The 21,183-nt window shown below is 44.7% G+C and overlaps 1 protein-coding gene across 1 annotated transcript in view; it reads right to left on the bottom strand.

Annotated features, from left to right (window-relative positions):
* Window positions 1-20,060, bottom strand: part of homer3b (homer scaffold protein 3b) — a 51,897-nt gene extending 31,837 nt beyond the window's left edge. The window contains exon 1 of the mRNA XM_084548658.1: window positions 19,501-20,060. Coding sequence (XP_084404784.1) covers window positions 19,501-19,505 — 5 coding nt within the window. The 5' untranslated portion in view covers window positions 19,506-20,060. The remainder of the gene's footprint in view (window positions 1-19,500) is intronic.
* Between the last annotated feature and the right edge of the window lie 1,123 nt (window positions 20,061-21,183).

Raw genomic sequence — 21,183 nt, 5'->3', positions numbered from 1 at the left:
ATGGGGTGGGGGTGTCTGGTCTGGTCTAGGTGGGTACTACATGTCTAAGGAACATCCACTTGAATAAATGCCAGGTCCAAAAGTTTCCCAACAGAACACTGAGTTGTCTCAAGATCGTCAATGTTATTCACGTCTCCTTTCAGTGGTTTTAATGTTATGGCTGATCGGTGTATACCTCATAATGAAATTAAAATGACGTGTTGCAACTGTTGAACATAAATACCCCAAACCCCAGATAAAACACGTCCTCCTGTATATTCTTGCTCAGTCTTTATTCAATTTTAATGAGCTGCTGGCTTTAAATTTTAATGGAGGCATCGCTCAGTCTTCCCCCATCGATGGGAGTTTTTCTTTTTATCTACAGCGTGCATATAAATACTCTTCGTATAGGTGTTATTTTTGGATGGAACCGTTTCGGGCAACGCAATCCACTTGTGTTAATAAGCTTTTTTTGCGCTGCTTTATGGAAAAATGAAACCAGCCATTACGCAAATGTATTCCCAGCTCTCGTTCTCAACATTAATATTAAACTCAATATCATTATTGTTCGCTCATCGCGGACAAAAAAATGTTTCCAAATGGGGCTGCGTTTTTTCATAAGCCTCAAGGTCACTGATGTTCATCCTGGTGTAATGAGGCCGTCGGTGCAAATGGAGCTGAAGACGTGCTAACGGCTAGCAGCCCAATTAGCCGCCCTGCCCTCTTTAAGAGAAGTCACCCGCTGTGGGGGGGGGGGGGGGGGGCTAGCACGCAGGACAATGAGGGACTACTTTGGTGAATTCATGCAACATTACACAGCTAGTGGAGTTTCCACAGTCTTAATGTATGCGATGAGCCATTCCCAGCGCAAGTCAGCTACATAGCGACGTTAATGAGGCTGATGTGCTCTGGGAGGAGGCCGTGGTCTTTGTCTAAGCAAGAGAGACGCCCCTTTATATAGGTCAGCTCTGGCTATAAGAAGAACTGTTCATGCTGGCGCTGGTTGGAGTTACCGAGCATTAGCATAAAAAACAATGCTCGACATTGTTCCAGCACAGATTGTCAAAGCTACAGCTGACAACGGGACAACGGCGGCGCACGCGAGGAAGCAGATTTACAGTAGATGTCGTTCACATCCAGGACGGCGGCTGCTGAAGATACAAGGGATCTCACAAGTCACAATGTGGATTTAGTGAACAAAAGGGAAAATCTAATCAGCTTTCAACAGTAGAGAACATTTGCCAGTGCAAATATTAGACTAATTTGTGGTACACTCTGCTCACTGTATTTCTTTCCTCCTACTACATGAATCTCTCCATGAACTCCCTCGCAGATTTTTTTTATTTTTTTTCCCCCCACAGAGGCTGAACGAACACAGTAACGTTGTTTTGTTGCCGACACATGAATGGGATCTCTGAGAAAGTTCCCTGCAGGGCTGAAAAACAGAAGGCGTGAGTATTGATTTTATGCAAAGCTACGATCAGAGCGCACAGGAGGTCCTTTTAATGAAGTCCTCCTGACCTCAGAGCAGTGTTGTTGTGCAGGTTCACACTAAACAAGTTCGCACAGATAAAAGCGAACTAGTTCAAGTTCATAGTTCACATTTTTTTTTAATTTTGAACTGAGTTCATAGACTCAAAAATGAACAGTTTGCGTTCAATTTTCGTTTTTTTTTTTTTTTTTTTTTTAATGAGCAGCTTCCAGCTATTCTTGTTCAGTAGCATCTCTGACTGACCTGCCCACCCATCCCCAGCCCATCATATAAAATTTGACTGTATATACTAGAAAATAACTCAAATGTTTGTGTGGATCAGCTGCTTCTGCGGTGCCGGAGGCGTCTTCTCTTTCAGCTGCACCAGCCACGCTGCATGACGTAAAACACACTTCGGTCGACAGCTGTCGTTAAACTGAATGTCGTTATTTCCCTCCACATTGAGCGAAACTCATGTCTGCGCTCACAGTTGGAAAAACGATGCGTTCAGTTCACAGTTCACAAAAATATGAACGTGCTCAGTGAACGCCGTTCATGCACAACACTGCCTCACAGTTAGTAATTCAGTGGAAAACTAACTGCAAGTTTCTCTTTAACAAACATTTCTGTGAAGAAACTAAAAAAAAAATGCTGATTAAACTCAACAATTAAATAATACCAACCATACACAACCCCCCTATAATGAAAATTTTAAAAAAGTTCCTTTTCTGCTATTACGTTAAAATATAAGCTGAGAAAGTAAATTTATAGAAAGAGGAAACACTGCTGCCTTCTCGCTGCACCAAGCTAGTTGTCTTTTGGGCTTAAACAATCTAGAAATTCAAGTAAGCTAGTTAGCAGCTTGCCTAGTTAGCAGCTAGCTTAGTTAGCAGCTAGCCCTTATGCTGCAGGGCAAAACCCCCCAACTGACTACGTACATTTTAACTTAACCCCCTTATTGTCCATCTGTCACCCATTCAACTTTTGTCCTCCCGGGTTAAAAATGTCTTATTATTTTTGATTTGATTTTATAAAGCTTAAAATATAATGTATCACCTAATTCTATGTTCCATTTTTAGCCAGATTCTTTTTAACTAATTACTATATATTGGACACTTCTTTGCAGAATTCCTGGGCAGCATTTATATAAAATGATGTGATATAAAGAAACTGAAAGTAGGTCACATTCACAGCTTATATTCTAATATATCAGGAAAAGGTGAACGGTTTAGATGGCCACTATATTAGGTACACTCATTGAGTTTATTATTGAAGTCACAGTTAGTCACAGTAAGCAGTGCTGGACTGTGTTAGGTTGAATTATGAGCCTTTCTCCATTATAATCATAAATGAGGTCAGAAACACTTGTCTTCAGTGTTTGTTAGATTTTTTATCATTTACCCCTGAAACACCAAAAGAAAAGAAGAGAGCCAACAAAACTTTAAACACTGATCAATCAGTGTCTCAGAATGTCTGCAGACTGAACACCGTCCAGCTTCAAAGACATCTTCACCAAATGCTTTAGACATCACCAGGATTATTCGTCCCCAATGCAAAACACAGCTACGGCAGAACCGCCATCTGTGGCTTGAAGTTGCAGAAAGTTATTAAATGAATTAAAAAAAAACAGCTCAGAGGTGAAGACCGACCACTGGGCCATCGCTCAGACATAGACACACATTTATCTGTGTTAATTTCAGCCACTGACATTAACACTGCGTGAAACATCGACCCATTTAAGACTAAATAAATGTGCAGCTTCTAACACTAATCGGCGTATAATAACGAACATAATGAACGTTTCAGTGAGCTACTTATCATTTCTATCACCTTTAACAGCCACTGCCCTACAGCCAGGACATTTCAGCAACACTTTATCGATTAAAAAATGATGCATTGAGCACAGAGGTGGTGATAATACAATATGCAGCCAAAAATACGAATGAATGAAGAAACGGTTCAGGGCTTCTCTTCCGTCAGCTGCTCAGGTGGGAGAGTCTGGTCTGACGTTCATCTCACGTCAGGAGGAAAGATTCTGCTCCAAACATCAGATACTGATCAAACTAATTAAGAAGATTGTGAAAGCACCTAATTAGACTCAATAGGTCTAATTATCTGTCTGTACAACAGATAACCAGGACATTAAAGGCAATGAGCCAACGCACCAAAATAAAGACGCCTTGGCATCAAAGCACACGTCTATCATATTCTCATCTTAATGAGAAACGATGAGTGACTGCTCGTCAGTTCCCAGCCGTCACAGCGGATCACACAGAAATGAACGTCCCGTCACTCACGTGGCGCTGCTCTGTGAAAAGCCTGTGAAGCTAATCAGCTCAGACAGGAAGCATCGCGGCGAGGTTTGATGATATGAGGAGATTAAAACTGGATTATATCCGTCCTGAGGTGAGGGAGCCGACGACCAACGGGAACCCTGGCTGAACCAACGCAGAGCAAGCAGACTCTGGCGCCGCGCACACACCTCATCCAATTAACATGAATCTGGACTGGAAAGCTTTTAATTAAATCAGGTGTTGTGAGAGTGAAAACCTTGAGCGAGCGAGCAGAGCGAGACAGCTGCTCATATCTGACAGCCTGCCGGTAAAAAAAAAGTGTGAAGAGAGCGCAAACAAGAAACTAAAGGCTGCAGGAACTAGCACCATGTCAACATCTCTAACCCGCCAGGAGTTACAACATTTACTTCTAATAAAATACAAGATGCTTCAGACACCTGGTTCACAAACACAGACAGCTGGAAGACAAATACCTATATTTGGATACTGATGCTGACGTTCACTAGATCCATTTAGATTTCAAGTACTGGTACTGAAAATTCATTCATTCATTTTCTGTAGCCGCTTGTTCCTGTGAAGGGTCGTGGGGTCTGCTGGAGTCTATCCCAGCTGTCATTGGGCGAGAGGCGGGGTACACCCTGGACAGGTCTCCAGTCTATCACAGGGCTAACACACCTACGGCCAATTTAGAATCACCAATGAACCTAACGAGCATGTCTTTGGATGGTGGGAGGAAGCTGAGGAAGCTGGAGAACCTGGAGAGAACCCACGCAGACACAGAGAGAACATGCAAACTCCACACAAAAAGGCCTCAGTCGGAACCCGGGACCTTCTCGCTGTGAGGCATCAGTGCTAACCACCTCGCCACTGTGCCGCCCTGGTACTGAAAATTAATAAATGTAATAAAATACAATAGGAAGTAAAGAAGAATCAACGTTCAATGTCATGAACAGGAAGTCCTCTGCAAAGTGTTTAAGAACAAGTAAACAAAGTAGTATAGACAGACCTAACCACTACACCACCATAAATTTTCTTTATGCGGATGACGTTCCTTTCTGCTCCAGAGAAGCGTTTATTTTACAACTCTACAAAGTGACTTATGACCCAAATGTCTCAGACTCCAATTCAGTATTGCTGAGAATTAAATACCATCTTCTCTGAACCGTGTGAATTAATGTCCAGTTCCACTTTTATATCTAAACAGTCATATACCGTCCAGTCTCTTCACACCGCGCCACACTTCAGATTTGTTTTTGCATTCCAGAGTTGGCTGGACATCCTGAGGTAAATCTTTTTAAATGATTTTATAAAGCTCCTGTATCAAAGCCCTTTAGCCCCATCTCTCATTCACTTTAAATCCCATAAACACATGTACACACACGCGCTCATCTTGGAAGAAGTTCGGGCTTCTTCGGGTTTTATGCACACGTGTATTTCTGTCCTTATTTTAAAATCGGTCTGAGGTTCTTTCCAAATGTTTTTCATAAACAGCAGCGTGTGTCACTGCAGAGTCCACCAGTTCAGCCGTTGGGGTCTTTGTTGCACACAGTCAATGGTCCTTACCCCCCAACTACCTTCCTCTCATTTCCTGTCTGTGTCTCCACTTATGTTATCCAATAAAAGCAAAAATGCCAATAAGTAAAAAAAAAAAAAAAGGTTAACATCTTGAGTGAACGTACATATACAGCGATCAGCCATAACATTATGACCACTGACACATTTGGACCTGGCTTTCCTTCGTGTGGATGTTACTTAGACATGTAGCACCCACCTAGACCAGACCAGGCACCCCCACCCCACAGCAATGACACTCCTTGATGGCAGCAGCCATCCCCAGCAGGATGCAGCCACAAAAACGCTTTAGGAACAACTAAAAAAAAAACAAAAAACATGAAGAACAGCACAAGATGTTGACCTGGCTTCCAAATTCACTAGATCCCGAACTAATCAAGTATCTGTGGGATGATCCAGGCCCCTCCCCTCAACCTATAGGACCCAAAGGCCCCCCACTAACAACATTCTGTTGCCAGACACCACAGGACACCCTCAGAAGGCCCATGTCCATTCTCTGATGAGTCACAACTGTTTTGGAGGCACAAGGGAGACCTACACAATATTAGGAAGGTGGTCATAATGTTACGCCTGATCGGTGTATACAGTACCTTGGAGTACAGTGTTTTTTTAATACCCGAGTCAAATCTTTACTGAGGCATCAGCTACTAAGTTGAAAAGTACAGACAAATGTATGCCCTTAGTTAGTTAGCAGCGTTTTGATGCTATCCAGCCTCCAGCTGTGAGACAGAAGCCTAAATAAAGGGAGGGGGGTCGCGTGGATCAGTTATCGTTAATCCGTTTCCAGGTCATAAACACGTCCGCCCAGTCCTCCGCCTCCTGTATAAACACTGCGTGCCGCTCATCTGGGCATGAGTGAAGAAAGACCCGTGTTCAGATTACAGCTCAGTAATTAAAGAGGTCAGAGCATGTTTCGAGCACTGCACCGCCCTGCCGCCGTTGTCTCTCTAAAGACTCAAATCTGCTGAAAATGATTTGTTATTTCATTTCCGGCCAAATGATTTTCATTTCGGACAGTTGTGCCCAAGATAATTGTAGTGTGAAATTTTCATGCGTTGCCTGTCCGACCACGAAACAAACAGAAGATTAACAGTTCAATTAAAGTGTTATGAGAGTAATCACGAGCCATCGTTTTATGAAAGCTTCTGCCTTGGGAGGATTCAGATGTGTCCCCGGTGTTCTTGAAGTAGCAAACTTTTAAGATTTTAATTAAAATAAAGTCAATATCTAATGGCCAATAAAGTAATACAGTGGTGACTGAGCCTATGGTCAACTGGTGATACTGCTGAAATATTTACGCAGTATTAAATTGCTGCTAATGGCATCTCTATAACGGATATTTGGACATGGATGCTGAATGCTGACTGCTGCAACATTAAACTGGCAAAAGACAACTTTTGACTTTTATGGGTGCGACAAGATGACCAGCTACTTTAGCTCTCTGCACGGACAGTTTACTTGCATCCACTCGCCTTAGAGCCGTGGTTTTACATAGTGGAGGACGTGCCCCTCTTTGGGAACAGAGGATGAATCTTCATCAACTCAAAATACAACTTCCAAAACAACGAAAAAAAGAAAATACAACGAGACATGCGTCGCCCTCGGTTTCACTAGTACAACGGTGGGTAACGAGGAGAGACCAGAGTGTGTTGAGCATCTAACAATATTAGCTTCTGACCATTTAGACAAGTTAAGACGCTGCTTGGAGACAACACATCCGAGAGCAGTAGAACAAGCCAGCTGATTTCTTCAGATAAAAAAAAGGACACCGGTCAGGTATAACCGGTATTATGACCTAATATTGTCTAGATCTCCCTTGTGCCTCCAAAACAGTTGTGACTCATCAGAGAATGGACATGGGCCTTCTGAGGGTGTCCTGTGGTGTCTGGCAACAGAATGTTGTTAGTGGGGGGGCCTTTGAGGGGAGGGGCCTCTGTGGATCATCCCACAGATACTTGATCAGTTTGAGATCTAGTGAATTTGGAGGCCAGGTCAACACCTTGTGCTGTTCTTCATGTTTTTTTTTTTTTAAAGTGTTTTTGTGTGTGTGTATGTGTCAGGCTGCATCCTGATGGGGATGGCTGCTGCCATCAAGGAGTGTCATTGACAGTGGCTTTAATGTTGTGGCTGATTGGTGTACATGTCTACTGAAGACCGGTTAGAGTCTTATTGGCTATTTTGATCCTGTTTTCTTTCCCCCAATGAATGGTCCGACCCATAAATGCCCACAGACTCCCGTCTGAAGTTGCGAACAGGGGGGGGAAACTTGTAGAGGGAGTGTCATTGTTATGGGGTGGGGGTGCCTGGTCCGGTCTAGGTGGGTGCTACATCTCTAAGTAACATCCACATGAATGAATGCCAGGTCCAAAAGTTTCCCAGAAAACATTTACTTCTCCTGTCAGGGGTCATAATGTTGTGGATGATTGGTGTATAAACTGTCTTGCACAACAGGATGACTTTATAAGGGCTGCATCAGTGTTTCACTCGCCGTCTCAACGATGGTTGATGAAGCAACAGCAAGTTAAAAGCAGTCCCTCTATCAAACAACACAATCTCGAGGAGCATCTGCGACATGTCAAAGGACAGAGAGGAGCAGCTTAATAACAAGGTACGAGAAAGACGCCGCTTTGCTCTGCAGACGGATGAAGCCACTGACAGCAACAGACAAACAAACACTGTTTACTGATAACGTTCATCGGGCGTGCACATACACCATCCTTATCTCCTTGCAGAAAAACATTGGGAACCACTGCCTTAGACACTCAAACACAGCGCTAAGGAGCCCCAACAAATGTTATATAATTTTCTGGCAATCGACTCATGAATCGATTGTTTCACCTCTAATGGGAATATTAACAAAAAAATAAAAATAATAACAAACCGCTTGAAAATCATTTTTAGTGGCAGCAAAGCCGAAAATAGACAAAATCGATGCGGGTTACTGCAGAAGATTTAGAAACTCTGAGAGAACAACCCGTTACAAAGCCCCCCCCTTTTTCATTTAAGGAGAACAGCCAGTGCATTCCTCGGGACTTTATTTTATTTGTATTCAGGGTCAGAGTGGAGGAGACAGGAAGACAGAAGCTTGGAGGCAGACGAGAGACATCTCTGCTGGGCTCGGAGCCAGCGGGACAATGGGGCCGTGGTTCGGACCTGAATGGGCACAAGCGCCGCTAGCACCTTTCTGGGACAATTTATCTTCAGCATGTCTTTGTCTGGAGCAGTTTGTCGCAGAGGGCTGTCACCTCTGGAATCGTGTGATGATTTTGAAGCAGGGCCGAGTCAAGGCTTAAAAAAAAACACACACACACACACTCCGTCAATAAAACCACTGAAAGTTTGCCTTTAGCAATCCTGTATTTCATATTCTGTGTTTGTCAGATGACGGGCGAGAAAAGCGGCCGAGTGAAGTTTCCTTTAATCCAACAAACTCCGCTCTACATTCCCCTTAAAAGCGCTGCAGTGACACCAGTCAGAGGAGGAGGCACGCAGCCCTCAGGTCATCAGATACACTCCGTGCCTCATGATAAATTAATTGCCACGGAGCATCCGGATGAATTTCGAGGATACGGGTGTACATGCAGAACGGGGGATCTGATGAAACGCCGACCCGAGCCAAACAAGCAGCCCTTCTCCTCCTACAGTCTGTCTCCTGGAAGGGTTTCTGCTGAGCACGCAAGCTCTCCCTCACACTCACATTTGCACAGATGATATAATTCCTCTCAGGGACAGGAAAATATTACAAGAATATTTGGCTGCTGTCTGCGGCGAAGGCTATAACGACAGGGACCTGTGTGATCGCTCCGTCTGCACGAGTTGGAAAAAAAAAAACAGACAGCACGAGGACAGAACTTTGTACGGGGACACGACAAGGCTAGAGAGAACGAGAATACGCTTCCCCATGACCTATATGGATGCATCCACACTGCACGCATTCAGCTTCGAATTAATGCTCAGATTACGGTTCATTACCTCCGCTAGAATAAAAAGCACATCTAATATAGATTCATACTGACAGTGATGAACGTGGGTTTGGCAGAATGAAGACAATTGCTTTTAATTCTCCACCTCTAAAACCTTCTAACCTGAAAGGATGTGATCGTACTCTCTCTCTTAAGACATGTTGAAAGATCGTAATCATTCAAGTGCTCCGATACAACAACACCTGATTTACAGCACTTCACGTCGTGCTTGGGGATAACACCAAAGACATGATTAAAGCCATGATTGATACCGGACTCTTGAACCTCCAGCTGGCTAAGCCAAGGGTAGAACTTGTTTTGGTTGGGTTTGGGGTTGAGCTGTTGGGGTTTCGTTTTTCCGAGTTTAACTGCAGGAAGTTGTTGTTCATCCAGTTTTTGATGTTGTGTAATGAACTCAGGGTTCCCACATCTGATGAGTTAAAAGGCGTTTAGATCTGGGTATCTGATGTCTCTCAAACAAAGCTTGTATAAAGGAAATAAAATTGGTCCCAAAACCGACCCCTGAGGAACACCATATTTCATATTACACACAAATGATTTAAAATTAGAGTCGAGGGGCTGCCTCTGCTTGTTTAAAAAACGAAAATGCCATTTTTGTGCTAATATCTCAGTTTTAGATGACCTGGCATTTAAAATAAAAAATTCTTCAGTGAATAAGTTTTATTTATTTTCATTTGGTGTCTTGTTTCCTTCACACTCTCACACACCACGGCTTTGCTGCATGAGCTTCGCCCCAAGCCATCACTTTCTAATCCTCTCTCGTTGCTCACTTCATCTCCGTTCTTAACCTCGGCAACCTCCTGAATCTCTGATCTGTAAGTAAATAAAAAACAAACGGGAGCTACACCCTCCTGTCAGGAACCCGCAGTCTCCTCATTGAGAAAATGCTCCTCAAAGCGTCAGTAATGGAGCCTTTAAGCCGTGGGGGCTGGAAATAGCCTGCGAGGAAAGAGAAGGAAGAGAAGGGATGGCTGCTGAACTCTGCTGCCAGAAATCGCATTGGTTGTAGTTAAAAGCCGATGTTCACACTTGAAAGGGCAGAAAGCAGAGAGCTTGCAGGAGGTCTGATGAGGCAGGAGAGGTTGAGTAAAGGTCAGAAAATGGCTGGTGATGTAGAGCACAGCTGGAAATCCAACGACAATGATGCTTCAGAAGTAAACGTGAAAAGCTCAAAAGACTTAAAGGAACCTTTCCTGTCTGTCACATGTGCTCCGGGTGAACCTGCACTCATCTGTGAAAACCACAGAGCGCCAGTGGTAGACCTGATTCTGGTGTCCTATCGCAAATGCCCATCGTGCTCTTCATGTTTCTGATCGTTTGGTCAGAGACATTTACACCAGTGGCCTGCTGGAGGTCTTATCCTGTTCCTCCTTGCACATCTAAGCACACAGCGGTCCTGCCAATCTTTTGAGGACCTTCTATGTCCCTGTCCCGCTCTCCTAGAGTTAACATCCCGTCTCCTGGAATCTCCTCAATGCTCCTGAGACTGTCCTGGGACACACAGCAAAGCTTTTAGCATTGATGTGCCATCCTGATACAGGAGGAGTCGTACCGCCTGTGCAGCCTCTGTAGGGTCCAGGTATCGCCTCATGCTACCGGCAGTGAGACCGACTCTAGCAAAATGCAAAACTAGTGCAAAACATTCAGAAAAGATGAGGAGGGAACACATGTCAGCGGCCTGCAGCGGTGAAACCATTCCTATTTTTTGGGGGTTGTCTAATCGTTGCCACTCTGCAACTTGATGATCAGATGAATATCCCAGAAGTTTAATGGACTTGATGCCCTACTCTGATTAAAAAATGCTCCTTTAATTTTGACGCAGTGGATAAAAATGTGGGGACTTTTAAGTTTCTAAGAGTTTTACTTCCTTGCTTTTTTATTTAAGACATATTTGTCACTAGAGGGACATTTGATGAAGGAGGCGTGAACACTAATCACGAATGCTGTGATTTGCCGTTTCTGACCTTGTGCCAAAAGAACGAGAAAGAAAAAAGACTTACTGCACCTCATACCGTACAGCACCGTATCAATCATTCCCACTGGAAAAAATAATTTTCTATTTTCTTGGAAACCCGGGTAAACAATCACAAGATGAATTTATAAATTGATTAGTCAGACGACATGAACGCAGTCTGTGATTAGACCACAACCAGCGACTGTTATGACCCCTGACTATTGTGCTCAGACCACATCGATCCTGAAAAACTTTTTCTGACAGGTGTAAACCGATCAGCCTCAACATTATGACAGGAGAAGTGGATAACATTGACCATCTTGTGACAGTTCATTGCTCTGCTGGGAAACTTTCATGTAGCACCCACCTAGATCAGACCAGGCACCCCCACCCCATAGCGATGACACTCCTTGATGGCAGCAGCCATCCCCAGCAGGATGCACGGTTTAGAAACAACTAAAAAACTAAAAAAAACATGAAAAACAGCACAAGGTGTTGACCTGGCCTCCAAATTCACTAGATCCCAAACTGATCAAGTATCTGTGGGATGATCCACAAAGGCCCCTCACTTCAACCCATAGGACCCATACTAACAACAGGACACCCTCAGAAGGCCCATGTCCATTCTCTGATGAGTCACAACTGTTTTGGAGGCACAAGAGAGACCTACACAATATTAGGAAGGTGGTCATAATGTTATGCCTGATCGGTGGATATAAACAGCATTAATGGTAGTTCCTGCTATCCATTCACCGTCTCCACAGAGTTGAATTACCACCTTTCTCCAAATTAAGTCTCAAGTGAGAGTAGGTTTGGACGCCAACATATTTAGTTATTCTTTAAAAAACATATCCAAGTTACCGTTATATGATGAATATTGTCTTTTAACTCCATACTTTCAGCTTTATTTCGAGGATATTTACATGCAGACCGGAGGAAAGGTGCAGGAATTAAAAACATTTTCGGAGCCACAAAAGTGATTTCCCATTCCCTGTGAAAGATCCCATTATTTCTTCATCAGCTGAGCAGATAAAAATGTCTGGCGCCGTTTCCAGGTGCGTAATTCGCAGTTGGAAAGTGTTGCAGCGAACATCGTCTCTAAATGAGCTTTGCAAAGCTGCTATTTGCCCTGAAGATGGACACGATCTAATGCGTTTCATTTTTGTTAGTTATTTTTTGGCCCCTTATAAATAAAATATCATATTACAACTTCCAGATTCAACTATTTTCCAGTTGAGATAAGCTGCCGTCGGTGTGAACAGCAGCGTTATCTAAGCACCCCGCAATGATTTCACACTAATCCTAAAGATAAATGAGTTTAAATAAGATATTCTCACACATAAATATGTGTTTGTCATGCATTCACCTTTACGTGTTAAATTCAGTGTAAACAGCTGAGCATTAAGTTCACACACTGCTGAAAGCCTTTACACTAGGGATGTCTCGATTGGTATCGGGGCCGATCGTCTGTAGTTATTTATTTTAGCTCTGCCGTAAACCAAAACCACGTCCCTGTAGCGTCAAAACGTCTTCTACTTCTTCGTTGGCCGGTGTCAAAGCTGTCAAAAATCAAAGAAGAAAACATTCTCTACTGTGTGGAAGAACTTTACTTTGGAAACTGAAGTCAGCCAGATAGAAACTTAGTAAATTATGCAATGTGGATGTCTGGCGAGGTGGTAGTAGGAGATCGTTATTTAATACTACCATCTTAAAGGGGAACTACTGTTTTTTACAACCTGGATCTTATTTCTAGCATAAAATACCATCGTTCACTCACCCATATAACTTTTGTGTCATTTGCACTTGTTTAGGAGATAATTAGATCAGCGTCTATCCATATAGTGGGAGTGACTTGCACTAGTGCTATTCTCCATTGAGTCCGGAGTTACCTGTTATCATCATCCGGGGTCTGTAGATTGACCTACAGACCCCGGATGATGTCTTCTGACTTGGATGATGTCATCTCTGAGCGCCGCGCACACCCGTGACGGTCGGCTTGTTTACCCGTAATTTGCTACTGCTATGGTTCGTCCACAACCTCAGAATCAAACAAACCTCAGAAGAAAAATATTCGGCCATGTTGCAAAAAACTAGCAGTAGCAAATTACAGGTAAACATACCGACCGTCACGGGTGTGTGCGGCGCTCAGAGATGACATCATCAAGGTTAGAGGTTAGTAGGTCAATCTACAGACCCCGGACGATGATAACAGGTAACTCCAGACTCAACGGGGAATAGCACTAGCATATCATAACAAAATATTGGTGAAATTAACGAGTTTCGCAGCAGATAATGTGTTATTTAGAGGCTGCGTTTCGGTGCCCCATTCACTCCCACTATATGGATATACGCGGATCTAAATATCTCCCGAAGGAATAGAAATGACACAAAAGTTATATGGGTGAGTAAATGATCGGAATTTTATGCCAGAAATACGGTCCAGGTTGTAAAAAACAGTAGTTCCCCTTTAAGCCACCAAGACCAATTTCTGGAGTAAAGAACACAATCTACCATCTTCTACTTATCTTTATGAATCTCCAGGGGAAATTTCGTTTATTAACGATCCGATCGGGACTTGGATCGGCCGATGCTGAATATGAAAAGATCAATATCGAATCGGGAGGGAAAAACACTTGAACGTCCCTACTTTGCACCATCTTTCTCTTTGTGCCTCTCACAGCACTTCTCCTTTAACGGTCCGCCTCGTCTGACCTCTGAGAGCCGGCCGCCTCGTGTCCACCTTAACCGAGCCAGAGAAAGCGTCTGGTGCAGTCGGGGCAACGCGACACTGCTACGACCACATACCGAAATAGCACAGCGGTGGTGAAATGCCAAGTCATACCGTAGCGGCTCGACGAGTCAACACATCTGCAACACGAAACCACAACCGAGTAAGATTCCTGCTCTGGCACATAGAGAGGATTGTGGGAAATCTCTGAGCAGCTCATCGAGCAGCTGTTCGGCTGCTTCTGATTTAACTTTAACTGGCAAAAGGCAGGGGTGAGCTGTGAAGGTGACATGAGTGTGTTTCTGTTTTGGGGATAAGGAAGGTCAAGCGGAGACACGCTGATCTTCCAGCTCAACACTTGCACACATTCATGTCAATAAAACGAGGTGAGACAAACTGAGACACCAGAGCTGCGGCTGGTTTCTCCGTGCTCAGTAAGGGGAAGCAGATTTTATTTTGCCATTATGCTGCAGATTCATTCACTGAGTCGACACTGAAAACAAAGTTTAAACGTCCTCTGTGCTGCAGAGGGAGGCTGCTCTGAGACAACACGTCAGTAAATGAGATTATAAGGGCGGAAATATCTGCATCCTCTCGTATGTCTCTGATAATTATGCACGAGTGACGATCATACTGTGACCTAGGCTACTCTAATAATCGGTATATATTTCACCAACCGGAATAGTTCAACAGCTTGGGGAAATAAAACACTTGAACAAGAAAGAAGAGAGATTAAACTCACATTTCCATCTGTGTGAGACTACAGGACAATTGGAAGAAGAATTACTGCTTTAGCAGCTATTATCACAGGAATGTAATTTGCGGTGTAAATTTTCACTTTGCATGACATAGCCGATTCGGGGCGGCACAGTGCTGTGGTGGTTAGCGCTGACTCACAGCAAGAAAGCTCCGGGTTCGAGTCCAGGCCGACTGGGGCCTTTCGTTTGCTGGTTAGGTTCACTGGTGATTCTAAACTGGCCGTAGGTGTGAATGTGAGTGTGAATGGTTGTCTGTCTCTCTGTGTTAGCCCTGCGATAGACTGGAGGCCTGTCCAGGGTGTACCCCGCCTCTCAGCCGATGACAGCTGGGATAGGCTCCAGCCTCCTAGGACAAGCGGTTACAAAAGCTGAAGACGACATGGCCGATTCACGCAGGATTAATATCACAAATGACCATATGACAAATTACTAGAGGCCCCTAGTTAAATCTAGTCCCATGCAAATATTTTCCCCATCTGCTGTGTAACTGCTTGTGCTCTGGAGGGTTGTGGAGCGTATCCCAGCTGTCATCGGGCGAGAGGTGGGGTACGCCCTGGGCAGGTCTCCAGTCTATCATGGGGCTAACACAGAGAGACAGACAACCATTCACACTCACGCCTACAGACAATTTAGAATCTTCTTGAACCTAAGCAGCATGTCTTTGGACGGTGGGAGGAAGCTGGAGTACCTGGAGAGAACCAGAAACAGGGAGAACATGCAAACTCCACAAAGAAAGGCCTCAGCTGGTCCATGGATTCGAACCCAGAACGTTCTTGCTGTGAGGCATCAGTGCTAACCACCACACCACTGTGCCGCAAACACAAAACTCAGTTTCATCTCTTTTGTTTCTGCTCATGTTCTGTGAGCGGCCGGAGAACGAGACGGCCAATCCGCAGCCAGACAGAAACACGAACAACAAGCATCAGATGTTCAGATCACACAACGTCTGTGGTCAGAGGTTCGTCTTGAGCCAGTGGAGCCTCGCGGATTTCCATTTTAAGACGTTATACGTTCAAATTACTCCATGTCAGAAGGGACCGCTTTTTATCTGCACCACTGCGCACACTTGACAGCCTTGGCTGTTTTTGAACGTTGAGGATTGACATGCAAAGACATGCTGAGGGCTTGCAGAAAAACGGAGCAGCACCGATAAACAGTTCACACCATCCAACGGTAAATGGAGCAATGGAGCGAGTGACAGGATTAAATAAAAAATAAATAAATAAAAAAGAGAGACACCAGGCGATGACGGGCAGAGGAGCAGGACGACATGCTGACAACATCTGCACATCGTGACAAGCATGAAACCTCCAAACATCTTTGGGTTTGTCCACAGACACTCGAGGAGGGGGTTGACACTATGGGAATGAAATGAGGGTGGATTTTGTTCAGAATATATTAAATGAAGCAGGGATGGGCGGATTGATCCCCGATGTGTCAATATAAAATCTGATTTGGAAACGAGAGCCAAATGCATTAATGCATAAAAGTTACTTTTTAATTTGAGGATGCAAAAATAATGTCTGTGTGAATAAATACCCCCAGTCTTTAGCAGTTATGTGTTATCCACTGAGGGAAAGTGTCTGTAACAGTGATTTGAGTTTTGTTTAACAGGAGATCAAAATCCGAACTGCTGTCGTCGCCCATCCCTGCCATGCTGAGCCACGACACAGAGACGACCGCGTACCTCTCTCGGTGAAGCGGGTACATTTTACAGCCGGCAGACAACTCCTCTGCAGCAGAACGAGAAGAAAGAGGGTCCAGGTTACAGAGGGTATTAATTAAGGACGACCCGATCGGTCATCGTTGTTTTCCCTCCTCCCTAAAATGATCGCTCTCTCTGCACGGCGTGCGCCCGAAGTGGCACAAAACAGATCCGACTCTGGCCGCATGTGCTTAGGAGCTGAAAAACTCTGAAGCAGAAACGTTAAGCAGAACATCGGATGAGAACTGGGATCACAGCTCCACTTAAAAATAGTGCATCCGTGGATTTGTCACACCTCATTAACACATAATAGAAGCAAACACTGTATTTAACAGTGTGTCTCAGTCTGACGCTCCTGCAAATGTAAAAAAAGAAAAAGAAGAAATGCAGTTTGTTTAATGCACTGATCATCAACCACTTCATGCCACCATAACTCACATTCGACTGGTTCACTTTTTCTTGAAACGATGCATTCGGGTGCTCCTCTTTAACTCTTAATATTAATTATCAGGTTCATTTTTAAATCTGCAGCCCGTTTCATATAAAACCAGATGATGTTATTTACATCAAGACCGCCACATATCTCCTTCAGATCAGATATTCCGTTCGTCCCAGGGGGCCAACGCCGGGTCGGATGGCGAGGACGAGCACTTCCAAGACAAGCGTTGTAAACAGCAGGAGAGCACCTGTGTGACTAACACTCGTTTTGTTTACGCTGCTGAAGTGGCTCTCAATCTCCTCCTTCTGTCGAGTGGGTAGAAGAGCTGCAGGCCCGTCTCCGTCTCTCCAGAGCTCCTGTCTGAGAGACAAAACCCGCCGTTTCTGCCTTGGCTTTCCTCCGGACCAGGTGGCTGAACTCTGCTGCGTCTGTTCCCCCCACGGAGGGACGGAGCGGAGCGCAGCAGACGCCCGTTTGAAGGTCACGGGCCATCGGAGCAGATGTTTGATTGTTTGTTGCCGTCGAAGGACTTTACTTTCACCCGCTGTGGTGTGTGTGTGTGTGTGTGTGTGTGTGTGTGTGTGTGCCCCCGGCATTAGCTCTAATCGTACAGTCTACATGGAGCTTCTTGTGTGTCGACACTGTGCCACAGCATATATTTGCTAGCTCTGTCTCTCGTGTTGACGTTAACACATTTCACTGGATTTCTGACGAGGGCTTGTTGGACGTCAAACATGACAGAGAAACGAAGGTCAGAAGTTCAAAACGGTGAGTTACAGGCATAAGAGCTGTTTGCGGTGAACTGAAGTCCCTTAGTTCTTCTACATTTTATTAAACAGGGGACTAGACAGACAGAGAGAAAGAGTGAGCTGAAAAAAATCAATTAATTACGAGAGCTTGTTTAGATCCTGACCAGAGTTTGTGTGTCTTAAATTTGCCACCATCTCTGGGTGCATCATGTGCACCCTACAGAGAGGAGGTGAGAGAGGCCAAAGGTGCAAAGCCAATAACTCCCGCTAAATGTCAGCAAGACAGAGGAGACGACGGTGGACTACAGGAGGCTTCAGGAGAGAGGAGGATAGGCCCCTATTCACACCGAGGGGGCAGCTGCTTCAGGTTCTTGAGGATCACAGCTGGTCTCGCCACAAGAGCACCATCCTAAAGTCAGCAAGACGGTACATCTCCTTTATGGGGCATCAGAGGAGGAGACGCCTGGATGCTCTCAAACTTCGAGAGCATCCAGGCCGGGAACATCACAACCCGCAGAGGGCGGCAAAATCGTCTCAGCGCGTCACCGGATCAGAGCTGCCAGCCATCCAGGACATTTACAGCCAGCGCCGCAGGAGGAGGAAGGCTCAGCGGATCCTCTCTGACCCCGGCCAGCTACTGACCAGCAGGTTCGGAGATGATTTCTAAGCCAGTACCAAGGATTTCATTACTGGTAATGACGCTGCATTGTTGCCTAGTATATGACAATAAAGAATCTTCAATAATGAATCATTTAAAGCTTGAAGGACATTAAAATTGCACTTTTTTTGGGCAATAACCAGTTAAACATCAACACGCCTCTATCGCTCTGCTCTCTTTACTAAGGAATTTAGATTTTTTTCTAGGCGCCAATGAGGTCTCTGGTCTCTTAACCTTTTTTTTATTATTACAGGTAGCTATATTGCTGATGTGTTCTACTTTTATGGTACATTCGTGGCCTGTTCTTTAAGATTTTGTGTTATTCTGGGCCACTATCGCAGAAAACCTGGCTGCTAAACCGTTAAGAAACTGCTGCGTAAGTCTCACTTTAGCCCCCTACACTGTATAGTCTTCATCCAACACAAGGCAGAAGACCACCAGTTTCGTGAGCAGTGACCAGTCGAAACGCATTAACTGCAACAGAGTATGCAATGATGCACAAACCGGCCCAGAGGTGGGGAGGGGGGACTCTGGCAGCTCGGACTCTGGTAACGCGAGGAGGGTTTCAGGTGTGTTTGAACCGGGCTGGAGACGTTCTGCATGTATAATTCAGCACACATGCACAGGAGAAAGAGAGTTAGAGAGCACCCAGGACCACCCCCCTGCACAACAATCAGCCTGGAAGTGGTCCAAGCTCTGCCTCCCTGCCCCTACCTCACACACATGCACATTTACACACACGCACACACACACAATTGGGCAGTTAATGCAAACAGCCGAGGGACACATCAGAGGGCATCAGTAATTCTGCACTGGAAGGTTTTGCTCATGAAAATATTCAGTCAGGGTCTTTCAGCACATGACTTCGACCTTCCTGCGGTCACGAGGTTCGTTAAAAAGGGCAAATAAATGTATAAAGATATAACAGATTCCTCTCAGATGTCTATTAAGATGTAAACTAAGAAAGAGAAAAAACGCCACAGTGTCACATGTGAACTAATGACACCCCCATCCATGGCTCCACAAGGCTGTAGATTATTGAGATGTGCTGCGGTTCAGCCGGATCACACAGACAGCCACACGCTCAGGACAGAAATCCCTTAAGTCGCCACAAAAGTTCACTTTTAAACCGTTTTGTATTCAGGCAGCTTCCTCACAGCAGAGGGGAAGGAGGTAAAAATAAATGCCTTGACACAAACATCTAACTTACCCCATGCTCCGAGGATCTGGATGCTGGTTTTCAGGACGGATTCCACTCACTAACTCCTTGTTTTTTATCCGTTTCTGCTCTGTCACAAACCCCCGATCCTCTTCCTTCTCTGAGATCCTGGACGTGAGTTACAAAAAGAAAAAAGAAAAAAAAAAGACAAATCACTTCCGACTCCAGATTCCCCCAGTTTCCCCTCCAACAGTACTCCTCTCTCGGCTCAAGTCAGTTGTTGTACTCCCGAGCCGCCTTGCTTTCCTTTGTCCGCGGGTCTCCACGGCGAAGCGACACCGCGGATCTGTCGAGTCCGTGCGTAATTACGCAGCGTGGACAGCTTGGCTCGGCTCTGCGGGCCGGACAGACGGAGGAATGTCGATGAAAGTCGGACAAGCAGAACGCGTTTGGCTCAAACCTCCACCAGGACTTGTGTGCTGTGCTGTGCTGCGCTCCCCTCCCGCCTCCGTGCCAGATCACACTGGGATCCCATTCAACTATCTCGGTGGGACTGGGGGGAGCCTCTCTAGCGCCACCCGATGGGCGCAATGCGAGTTACAAGTATCGTGTAAATGTCAGAATGTGAAATATAATGTGGAAGTGGCCTGCAGACAGGCTTAATACCCCCCTTCAGTGCATATTTATTAGGTGCAGCGTAATAAAAGCTTGAAGCATCTGAAATTACGTTTGGAAGAACAGACGCCAAATAGCTCTTTACGAGAGGAGGCTTCAGCAAACCATCAGCCGGGTGTGGAAACCTGCATTACAGATCATTTTCAGTCCTATCCAACAGTATGACGCATCAGAATCATATAAAATGTTTTGCTGTTGATTGGATAAAGACAGACGTCACTGAATTAATATTGTTTTTATTCGCTGGAAAGTGGAACAATGATTTTATCAAGTAAGTGCACTCATCTTTATAAAAAAAATCATATATTTGAGACAGTAGATGTATATAATAAATAATATATCACACAGAGAATCAATCCAAACCACGAATCAGGAAAATGCTCTGACATCAAATGAATAGATAGATAGAGATCAGTATATTCAGGTAGTCAGCTGACCTCATTCTTTGGACACATAATGTTGCTGAACCGAGACCTGAGCGTCTGCAGCAACCCCAGATCATAGCACTGCCCCCACAGGCTTGTACAGTAGACACTAGGCATGATGGGTGCATCACTTCATCTGCCTCTCTTCTTACCCTGATGCCCCCATCACTCTGGAACAGGGTAAATCTGGACACATCAGACCACATGACCTTCTTCCATTGCTCCAGAGTCCAATCTTTATGCTCCCAAGCAAACTGAAGCCTTTATTTCCAGTTAGCCTCACTGATTAGTGGTTTTCTTAAGGCTACACAGCTGTTCAGTCCCAATCCCTTGAGTTCCCTTCACATTGTACATGTGGAAATGTTCTTACTTTCACTATTAAACATAGACCTGAGTTCTACTGTTGTTTTTCTTCTATTGGATTTCACCAAACCGTTAAGTAATCGCCGATCACGATCAATCAGGATTTTTTTCCGACCACATTTCTTCCTGGAACACAATGGCTCCCCACTATCCTTCCAGTTTTTAATAATGCGTTGGACAGTTCTTAACCCAGTTTTAGTAGTTTCTACAATCTCCTTAGATGTTTTCTCAGCTTGATCCATGCCAATGATTTGACCCTTCTCAAACAGAC

The sequence above is a fragment of the Chelon labrosus genome (assembly GCF_963514085.1).
Source record: "Chelon labrosus genome assembly, chromosome: 7".
Classification (NCBI taxonomy): Eukaryota; Metazoa; Chordata; class Actinopteri; order Mugiliformes; family Mugilidae; genus Chelon; species Chelon labrosus.
Note: the sequence above shows the minus strand (reverse complement) of the source record. Positions and strands in the feature narration are given on the sequence as shown.